This window comes from Cynocephalus volans, chromosome 5 (genome assembly GCF_027409185.1).
Source record: "Cynocephalus volans isolate mCynVol1 chromosome 5, mCynVol1.pri, whole genome shotgun sequence".
In the NCBI taxonomy this organism is placed as follows: Eukaryota; Metazoa; Chordata; class Mammalia; order Dermoptera; family Cynocephalidae; genus Cynocephalus; species Cynocephalus volans.
The window spans coordinates 144364093-144375247 of record NC_084464.1 but is presented as its reverse complement, the minus strand read 5'-3'; the positions used below and the strand labels follow the sequence as shown (position 1 = coordinate 144375247).

General features: G+C 38.7%; 1 protein-coding gene across 1 annotated transcript; it reads right to left on the bottom strand.

Annotated features, from left to right (window-relative positions):
- Positions 1–269: 269 nt before the first annotated feature.
- Positions 270–1180, bottom strand: LOC134378312 (large ribosomal subunit protein eL6-like). Its single transcript, XM_063097318.1, has one exon. The coding sequence runs from the start codon at positions 1175–1177 to the stop codon at positions 311–313; it is 867 nt and encodes a 288-aa protein (XP_062953388.1). The 5' UTR covers positions 1178–1180; the 3' UTR covers positions 270–310.
- Between the last annotated feature and the right edge of the window lie 9975 nt (positions 1181–11155).

Genomic DNA, 11155 nt, shown 5'->3' with positions numbered 1-11155 from the left:
CGCTTATTCAGGGACGATTGGGAAAATGCCACTGTTTTATATAGGTAGAGTGTGGGTGAAAAAGCCGAGAAGCCAGACACTAAGTATAAACTTGAAGCGAAGAATACTGATTCAAAGCTGATGAGGAGCAGGCTCTACTGCAGACCCCACTCCCCTCCCATCCCACTCTTTAGAGGAGAGGCAAAAATCCCATTAAGTTGGCAGGGCCAAATCACACCTCTTGGCAGTTTTTTTCACCACACCCTCCCCTCCAAAGACAGAGACACAAATGAAATGTATCAGTTATTTAATTTGGTTCTTGGTAAGAAATTTAGAACACCAATTTGTGAGGATAAATTCCATTTGTCAGGGCAAACAGAGATCGCAGGTAGCCTTGGAGCTGAGGAACAGCTTTGATTTTTGGTAAAATTTGCGAGTCCACAGCTTTCTGATCTGCCTTGCGCTGCTCTGCAATCTCGTACTTCTCTTTTTCTGTGTCGAAGATCTCACCTTCCTGGTGTCTAGGCTTCCGCAGCTTCTTCTTCTTAAAGTATGCATCAGTGAGATGTTTTGGTATTTTTACATTGCTGATATCAATTTTTGTAGAGGTGGCGATGACAAATTTCTGGTGTGTTCTACGCAGAGGAACCCGATTGAGGACCAGAGGTCCAGTCACAAGTAGCAACCCACTGCTCAGCTGCTTCAAGAAAACCACCCTCTTGCCTCTGTGGCGCCCAGTAAGGATGATCAGAATGGTCCCTGGAGTGATGCTAGCTCGCAGTCTTCTCACGTGCTGACTGAAAGGTTTTTTGCCGTGGCTCAACAGCTTTCGAGGAACATCTTCAGTAGGATAATATCTAGGCATTTTGCGAAGTTTAACCACCCGGGTACCACCATTCTTGTCACCACCAACTGGTTTTGTGATAGTAGCAGGAACCTTCTCCTTCTTCTTCTTTTCAATCCTGGACTTATTCGCTGAGTATTTCCTCTTGTACATGGCCTTTCTGGAATACATAGCAGATCGGGAATATCTGCCAATTCCTCTAACGAGGACAGGATTTCGGCTGCAGTGGGGCTTCCCCTTCTTGGGCTTTTTAGCCTTGAGGTTAGCCTTTTTAACCTTGCCACCGCCATCAGCCTTCTTGGCTTCAGGTTTCTTCTCCTTAGCATCCGGCTCCTTAGCTTTTTCACCCGTCATCTTGCAAGATGGGAAAGAGCTGCACTCCTGTATTTACTGAAGCACTATTCACAATGGCCAAGTTATGGAGTCAACTTAAGTGTCAAACAACAGATGAATGAGCAAAGAAAATGTGGTACACATACGCAATGGAATACTATTCAGCCTCCAAAAAGAAGAAAATTCTGTTATTTACAAAAACGTGGATGGAATTGAAGAACATTAAGCCAAGGGAAATAAGCCAGGCACAGAAAGACAAATACTGCATGTACTTATATGTAGAATCTAAAACAATTAAACTCATACAAGCAGAGAGTAGAATCGTGTTTACAGAGGCTGGGGAATAGAGGAAATGGAGAGATGATGGTCAAAGAGTACAAAATCTCACTTAGAAAGCAGGAATTTTTTTTTAGTTCTATTGCAGAGCAGGTGAATATAGTCAAAATTGCTAAGAGAGTAAATTTTGCATCTTCTCTCCACAAAAAAAACATTACATATTTGAGGTGCTAGATATGTTAACTACATTAATTTAATTATTCCACATTGTATTCGTAAATTAAAACATCACTTCGTACCCCATAAATTAATACAATTGCAAATTGTCAATTTATAATAAAAAATGTTGATAGCTGTTACTATTCTTCCATGCTTAAAAACAATTCTAAACATTAATAATAAAACTCTCCTCCCTTCTCTGTTCTTCAAGGTGTTCATCAGTGCATTTGTATTTGGTTAATGTGCAACTTCAATACCTACTTGTTTGTGGAATCCTCCTGACTTTTAGGAAGTTATGTCTGCCTACTAAAATGCTTTATAAATAATGCTTTATATACAATATCTTGTTTTGGACTCACTAGCTGGGATCTCACAACAGTCTGAATACTTTTCTTTTGTTGTTGATAATGCTGACTTGAAAAATATTTCTATTGTCCATCGTACCTCCTGTTAAATTCTCTGTAAATAATACTGGCATCGTGATTTGGAGGAAAAAAACAACTTTCTTTTATGGAACAGTGCTAAAGCAATTTATCAGTACAAACGTGGTACTTACCAAAGTCAATTAATTTTCCCAATAAAGCTGTTGTTGAAATTCCTGCATGCTTTGGTGACCGTACCAATTGTTTTTTTTTTTTTTTTTTTCTTTGCTATTGCTTTCACCTTCCTTCTACTTTCTGTTTCCAGTTTGGGAGTCTATTAACTTCTTTATCTCTTCTGTTGTCATTCTTATTACCTGTTCATGTTTTTGTTTATCTGTTTTGCCTTACATGGTTATTTCCTCTTTTGTTTAAATTTTATCTTATTTTTAATTGACACATAATAATTGCACATATTTATGGAGTACAATGTGCTGTTTCAATACATGTATACATTGCATAATGATCAAATCAGGATAATTAGCATATCTATCACCTCATTTGCTGTTTCTTTGTGAAGAGAACATTCAAAATCCTCTCTTTTAGCTATTTTGAAATATACATTATTGTTAACTGTTGTCACTTTACTATGCAATAGAACACCAGAAGTACTTCCTTCTATCAAGCTGAAACTTTGTACCCATTGACCAACCTCTCCCCAGTCCCCTCTCCCTCCCCTTCCTCAGCCTGTGGTAACAACTATTCTATTTTTTTTTTTTTTTTTTAAGATGACTGGCATGGGGATCTTAACCCTTGACTTGGTGTTGTCAGCACCACGCTCTCCCAAGTGAGCTAACCAGCCATCCCTATATGGGATCTGAACCCGTGGCCTTGGTGTTATCAGCACCACACTCTCCCAAGTGAGCCATGAGCCAGCCTGAACTTTTCCACTCTCTACTTCTTTGAGATCAACTTTTTTAGATTCCACACATAAATCAGATCATAAGACCTTTGTCTTTCTGTGTCTGGCTTATATCACTTAACTTAATGTCCTCCAGGTTTATCCCTGTTGTTGCAGATTATAGGATTTCATTCTTTTTTGTGGATGATGAATAGTATTCCATTGTGTATCTATACCACGTTTTCTTTATCCAGTCAGCCACTGATAGACACTTAAGTTGATCTTATTTCTTGGCCATTGTGAATAATACAGCAATGAACATAGCAGTGCAAATATCCCTTCAACATACTGAATCACAGTTATTTTCTTTTCATGATTTTGACCATCAGAATTTTTAATTTGAGTTGCAATAAGAGAGTACTTGATATGCTGCCAAATTTTACCTTTTTGTGTAAATTATTTTTTGCTGAAATTGCCTTTTTATTATATTTCTGGCTTCCATTAGAATACTCTCTTCCCATAGTATCTGGATTTTTACATAATTAATAATTCTGAATAACAATGTAAAAAAACTAATCTGAAATTAAGGCATGTAAAAAACAATTCAAATTTATTTTTAATCTGCTTTTCATGTTGTGTATTAACAATTTTCTAATGTTAAATACATTAACATATTAATGAATATGTGTAGCAGTTCTATCATTGGACCACTTATTTCTTCAGGGTGTTTTGCTGAGTTGGTGGTAATTTTGCAGGTCAATTCATCTGGAACCCCCAAATGACTTCAGGACAATATAACTCAAATACACTAAAATATGAGCTAATATGTTAGGATGCATAAAACATGATTTAACACACTGAAGTACTTAATATTTACAGTACTGCTACATAGAGAGTATTTGTAATGCTCCACAAATACAGAAATTCTAATAAGTAATATTTGAACAATATTCATCTTAAAAAAGAAAACATACATGATATTTAAATAACTGTATGCAACACATTAGCAAGCATATTCCTTATAAAAAATGTCCTGAGTAGGTAACAGGAATTGCCTCAGCGCTAAACATTTGGTGACTGCAAGAATTCCCCATAGACTAGCTCTGGCTCCAAAGTTTTCAAACCTCATTTCTCCTTCACTACTCACGTATTTCTAGTGCCTTGGGATATGTTTATGTCACAAAAAAGCTCTGGTCCTTCACAATAAAGCTCCTATGCTAAGCGAAGCATAAGAGGATTCCTGGAAGCCATTTCTATGCTTGCACAGCTAGCAATAATGGAATCATATACAGAAGACGGTGAGCATGACCTCCACAAACTAAATATTTCCTCGATTCAACCTCCATTCAGCATGATTTCCAAAATGCCAGCAAACACTGTAAAGCCGCCTAACATGAAAATAAATCAGATGAACACATTGCCAAGGTCCTTCCAGGTCCTCTTAAGTCATCCAAGAGCCCTTTGCAAGTAATGGCACTTGAAGCTAGTTTTATTAGTTTTATAGTACCAAGTCCACATCGTGTCAGAGGAATACAAAAATGTCAGGATCAGAAAGCACAGGGAACATGACTGGCCCAACAAGTACCTCACAGGAGAAGGACTGATAGGTGTGCCTGAGGAGGCTGAATTCTTGGCATCAAAACATTCCCTCACCAGCATGAGACATGAAAGACTCATAGACACTGACTTTTAAAGATTTCAAAATCCTGGACAGTTATGAGCTTACAGAAAACTGCGGGGACCACCTTGAAGGTAGGTTTTTGTCATTGCTATTGCTATTGTGTTGTTTTCTAATTAACTGAGAACTTCTTAGTCTCCAGGAATGACAAGCTTCTTGCTAGCCTGAAAAGAGGTGGATTCAAGGTAGGCTATTTTACATTAAAGACATGTAAACACATCTTGATAGCTCATATTTGAGTTTGTGCTTGCAAATCCATGCCCATTATAACTCTCAATATTCCATGTGGGATATTTGTTTTTTCTGAATGCTACCTCAATAAGCAGAGAGGTTAATAACAAACATATATCATTATAGATAAAGATATAGCATTAGTGAAAGTATTAAGGACATTATTTTCATTAGAAGACTTTCAAAGTATAGTCCATGACACCCCTAATGATATTTATCCATATTCTCTTTCTCATAAACACTGTAAAATGTGACTGGCTTCCAGTTCTGTAGTTACATTGTTTTCTTCATTGGGCCAAAAAATCAGAGTGGAAACACTTAATTGGAAAAGAACAGTATTCTGCCTTGCACTTGGGTTTTTCCAAGGCCTCCTGCTGCACAGTAATCAGAGACCCATGATTGGTCTTGTACCTCCATGAAAATTTCTGGGTAGAATCACCATGTTTACAATACTCCCTTGGTTCCCAACCAGCACTCAGAGAACAGTGAGCATTGCATCCATGGCTTCTGCAAAGAACACTGGAAACTACTGCCTGACAAGTAATCAGTTCCCTGAAAATGATCTCATTGAGTTGAACTCCTAGCACTGAATAGAGATTACATGTTTGTTTGCCAATCTGAAATATGGAATATTTTGAGTTATTCCAGCACGTATGAAATGATTTCAATCTGTTGACTCATCAGATGCTGTAAATAAGTGTAACATCGGGCAGAGAAGAGTGACATGTACACTGTCACTCCGACTTCCTAAAGGAAAAACAAATTTTGTGATCAAATCAAAACAGTACATAGAACAGGATGACAGTGATAGTCACTTTGAAACATTAGGCCCAGTACCATGCTGCCATAGAATAAAAATGTGTCAATTTTCCATTCTGATTAAAAAGAGAGCTTGAGTGCTCTATTATAATTTAAATTGCAATCTTTTGTCTCCTGGGGAGACCTACCTCTAGCACCTCTAAGAAGCCTATGCCCTTACAGATGTTTTAGTCACTCTGAGCCTATAGTATGCTGCATGAAATGGGGTCTGGAATGGATGGTTGGTGCTCAGCAGCTGGGGTAAGAGATGACACATGTGGACCACTCTGTGCTCACTCTCACCTGGTATCACAGACACTTCAGGCTGAAAGAATACTGCACAGCTGGAGAGATTTCTCTGAAAAAAGAGTGTTATTCCTGTTTCAGGTTCACTAATTTGAAGTCAAGGTCCTCCACCAAGAATATAGGAGTGTGCATACTTGAAACTAGATTATCTTGAAGCTATGCTATTCCATTGCTCCAAGTGAACCGTTTCTCAAAAACTAGGCAGAGTGGTTAAGAATGGCTTAGTCTGAGCTCAACCTGAGCTCTGTCCCTTTGTGATTTTATGCAAATGGTATCTCCTTCTAAATCTCAACTTCTTTCTCTGTCTGATAGAGGTAATGCTAGTACATTCCTCTTATATTAGGCAAGATAATATATATAAAGTGCCTGACTCATAATAAACTTTTTAAAAATGGGGCTAATCTTATATTCCAATTTCAGATAAGAGTTGATACAGTTTTTAGCTTTGAGTCATCCATTCGGTCATTCTGAACAATACTTAACAACTTATTCAGCAAATATGGACTAAGCACCAATTCTGTGGCAGGTGCTAGAATGGGCACTGTGGATACAGCAGTGAGCAGCACACAGTCCCTGCTTACAGTCTTGTCACAAAGGGCCAACTCAAGGCATTTCTCAGTGGGATAAGATCTCTTTTTTTTTTTTTGGTATACCAATTTAATGAAATACTTTATTCAGTCATAAAAAAGAATGAAGTACAACACGGATAAGTCTTGAAAACATTACGCTTTGTGAAAGAAGCCAAACACAAAATCCCAAATGTTGTATAATTCCATTTATATGAAATGTTCTGAATTGCCAAATCCACAGGGACAGAAAGTACATTCATGATTTGGTTGCCAGGGGCTGTGGGGATTGGGGGTGGGGGGGGAGGCAGAGTTGAGAGTAATTGCTAACGCGTATGGGATGTGTTTTGTGATGAAAATTTTCTGGAATTAGATATTGGTGGTGGTTGCACAATTTTGTGAATATGCTGAGAATCACTGAATTTTACACTTTATTATTATTTTTAAATTTGATCAAAACCATTTTATTCATATAAAGTATTTTGTCAAAAAAAGATTATACTGAACAAGATAGAACCTTTGTGTGGTTAAATCTTCCATTTGACATGTTGTCACATTTTCAGGTAATCAATTACTTTTAGTAATGATACTATTTTTGCTTTATATATTTGTGGGGACAAGATCTTGACATGGTGTGTTCCTCTCTCTCACTCGTAGTGACTTCTCCAAGGAGACAAGAAGGTAATCATCAGAAATAAAGCATTCACTTGAGGTTATTTAGAGCCAAATAGAGCAAACAGCTTTACAGATTTTTAAAACTCTAAAAATTATAATAATTCAAACAAATAGCCTCATCTCTTGAAATCTTGAGGTATTTCTTTGGGAGTCTTCATTATAAGGTAAGGTCCCTGCCTCCGAACACTCCTCGCATATATTTCAGAAGCTCTGCTAACCTGCATCATACCATGATGCCATTAAACACCCAATTCATCCAAATGGTGTTCTGAATTCTGAGTTCATGTCACTCACTTTCATTCACTTTCCCATGGGCCTTAGTTACAGATAGAGAATCCGTTCCCCTGAGTGCTGCAGGCAGCCTGGTCCTCATTGCCTCAGACAATGCATTTTACTGAGCACCTACTACATGCCGGGTGATGTTCTGGATGTTGGAGACATGAGAATGAATAAAACAAATAAATTTTAGGTTCTCTGGGAGCTTACATTCTGATTATCAGAGATAGTACTTTTTCCATTCTTCAAGGAGCCACTACGGGACTCAGACAAGGGTATGAAAAAAGTCACACTGGAACAATTAAATATTCTATTTTATCATTTCTAAGATGCTCACCTTTTAACTTCTCTGAAATCCAGGTGTATCATATAGTCAATGGATTCTTAGAGTCACTGTCTTTGTAGAGTAGGTTTGTGAGGGGAAGAAATTCCCTGGTGATTCTGATGGGAACAAGAAAGCACCAGCACACAGGTTGCTATAACAGGTAAGCCTCGAGTTTCAGTGACCCAGAATAATAAAAATGCATTTTCTCTCAGTCCAATGCTAGTGTTCCTTTTGGGGTAGCTCTCCTTTAAGCACTAGTTCAGGGACTAGACTCACAATGAAGGCCCTCCAGTCCAGGACTTTCAGAGTTTCCCCATGGGCCTTTTCCATTCTGGCCAGGCCGAAGGGAAAGCATATGGAAGATCACATGTGAGAAGTTATTTGAGCCAGGGCAGGAAGTGGCCTGCATCACATCTGCCAACACCCAGTGGCCAGGACTCAGTCACATGGCCACACCTATCAGCAAAGGAGGCTGGGAAAGAAAGTTTAGCTGCAGGTAGAGGAGAGAAAGGAGATGAGGCTATTGACAAGCCGGCTGGCCTTTCCCACAGGCATTCAGAATGGTTCTCCATGCTTTGTCTCTTGTAATGTTTTCAGGAGTGTAAAGGGGTTGGTGAAGTGTTTGCTGATATCATCTCAGCATTCTCTTTCTCTTTGGAGTGGGGGCCATCAGTCTTTCACAGCAATACAGTGATGGGGTAGTTTCGGCATTAGGGTGACAGCCCCACCAGATGATCTTATCAATTTAAAAAGGTCGTGTTTTCCTTCCCAGATTTCAGCTGCTTAAACCTGTAACTCAATCACCCAACCAATAACTATTAATCAATTATCTAGGAGGAGCCCAGTTTATCCTAGATTCTCTCAAATATACCGAAGAAGTTAAGAACTAATCAGTGATGTTTAGGAGCTAATAATTTGGCCACAGTTTAAAAACTGACCCACATGAAACAACCAGAGAACAGTTCATTAAACTGTGCAGTGTTGCCTCCAAGTTAAAGTGGTGTTTAAAGAAAGGAGTGATTAGTGTAGAATGAAAGAATGTTTCTCCCCTTCATTAGCTCCAGCGTGGGAAGGCTTGAGGAAGCAGTGGTTCAGAGTCAGCGCTGAGGGCCAACTCTCTCTTTGTTTCTCTCTCCCTTTTCCTCTCTCTGTCCCTCCTTTGGCACACTAAAGCATGAGGGTTTCAAGATCTAGAGCTGGAGAAGGAAACAATTTCCCACTCCAGCCCAGCACTACTTTAGCCATTATCAGAGCTCTGCATCATGACATGTGCTTTCCCAAATTAATAAAGTTATACTTCCTTTCCTATCTATTGTTTTCTGTACCTAAACTTAATTGACCAGAATTTTAGCAGGGAGGAGCTATAGATGGTACCCACAAACCCTTAAACGTACTCACGGAAGTTTTCTTTCAAAGATGCATTATGAGATTGGACTTTAGCTAAGAATGTGGACAGGGAGAGTAGTAAAGAGAAGACAGATATTCCAGAAGGTGGGTGGTAGAACATGTGGAAAGTTAGAAAGCAGGAATGAGGGTAATGTGCATAGGATGTAGTGGAGAGTTTGGCCAGAGTGAAAGAAAAGGTTCCCTGCCTTTTTGCTGGGCTGGATTCTGGATAGAAAGTGCAGCAACTATACTTGACAGCAAGAATCAGGGTCAGCCATGGGAAGTCCACAAATCCTTGAGATTATTAACACCAGGGGAGAAATATGAAAAAAAATGAAAATAGGTTATACTTTCTAGTATACTGTTTTTTAAAGCTCTTTAATGTTTGCCCTCTCATATACTCCTTACAACAACTTTCTGCGATGGGTAATTTTTGGCTAACAAGGGATGGAAACATAAAAGGGTTAGTGATTTGCCTGTTTCTACATGGCTGATAATTAGAATAACCATAACCTTTGTCTTCTAAACTAGGACACTTTTGAGAATAGAAAGGGACACACTTAATAACTACAACTGGAGAGCAGGTGTAATTGTGACAGTCCTAGGCAAAAAATCTGTCCAGTGCAGGGGACAGATTATGGACTTAAGCATAGAGCTCCAGACTGCAAGTCTGATGTTCTTTCTTCTACACTGTCTGGACTTTCAGTATAGTTGAATTCCCTCAATATTTGGTTACTAGGAATTTCGTGTGGAAAACAGTACTTAGTCCATCCTTGAGAACCTGTTTAAAACAAGCCTTTAATGATTGCAAATAATATGCTTGCAAAATTTAAACCAATTTCAGAAAATGTCCAGTAAAAGTCACAGGTATTTAATCTATATAAATGAAACAAACTGGGCTTTGATTGCAGGTGATTTAGCTTCATAGTGAAAACCGAGGGGAATGCAGATTTAATCGATTCTGTTTTACACATGGTGGAAGAAATTGGACATAGGAATCTATGCTGTGGCCAGTGATTCATCTGAACAAATGGAATCTCCCACCAAGGTCATGTGTGTGAGGTGAAGAGCTTTTCCCGTGAACTTGTGAACAGCAACTGTATTAGTCTGTTTCTGTTGCTTGTAACAAAATACTCAGAACTGGGTGGTTTACAAGAAAACAAAATTTATTGCTTACAGTTTCTGAGGCTGGGAAGTCCACAGTCGGGGGAACACAGCTGGTGAAGGCCTTGGTGGTAACAGTAGCACAGGAGTCTCACAAGGCAGAAGATGGCAGAGAGTGGACATAGCAAGAGACAGACTGTCCTTTCTCTTCTGTTAAAGCCTCAGAACCACGCCCCTGACCACCATTTCTAATCCATTCACTACTGCAGGGTCCTACAATCCAATCACCTCTTCAAGGCTCCACCTTTCAATTACCATAATAGGATTTCCCACCTTCTTAATAGTCACAGTGGGGGCTAAGTCTCTAATACATAAAACTTGGGGGACACAATTCAAGCTTCAGTGAGTTTTGGGGGGGCACAATTCAACCCACTACAGTGACCATATAATTTATCATGCAAATCATATCACCTTTGAGAGAGAAAGGGACTTCTACTAATAGTTATATCAGAACAGGTATAAATTTGTACTGTGTAGAGCAACCTGGGGTGTGTGTTTACCCCTTAACTATAAATTAACTATAATTTACTATAACTTAATTATAAGGGAAAAGGGAAGACTTTCTTTCTCACTCAGCCAGGGCAGACTCAAAATGGGGAGAAAAGTAAGATTCATGGCTAGTTCACTGGTCTGCCTTTCTTTTTAGAAGGAAGTTGCCATTAATGAGGGTTTTCCCAGAAGATGCAATATTTCTTTTTCCTTAAATTAACATACTGTCCAGAAAATTTTCTGATTTCCGTAATTGTAGGAAGAACTCTAGATAGTAAAGCAATAATAAGTCCCAGAAATGTTTTTGATTGTACATAATGCAAATATTTAATTTATACATTATTAAATGT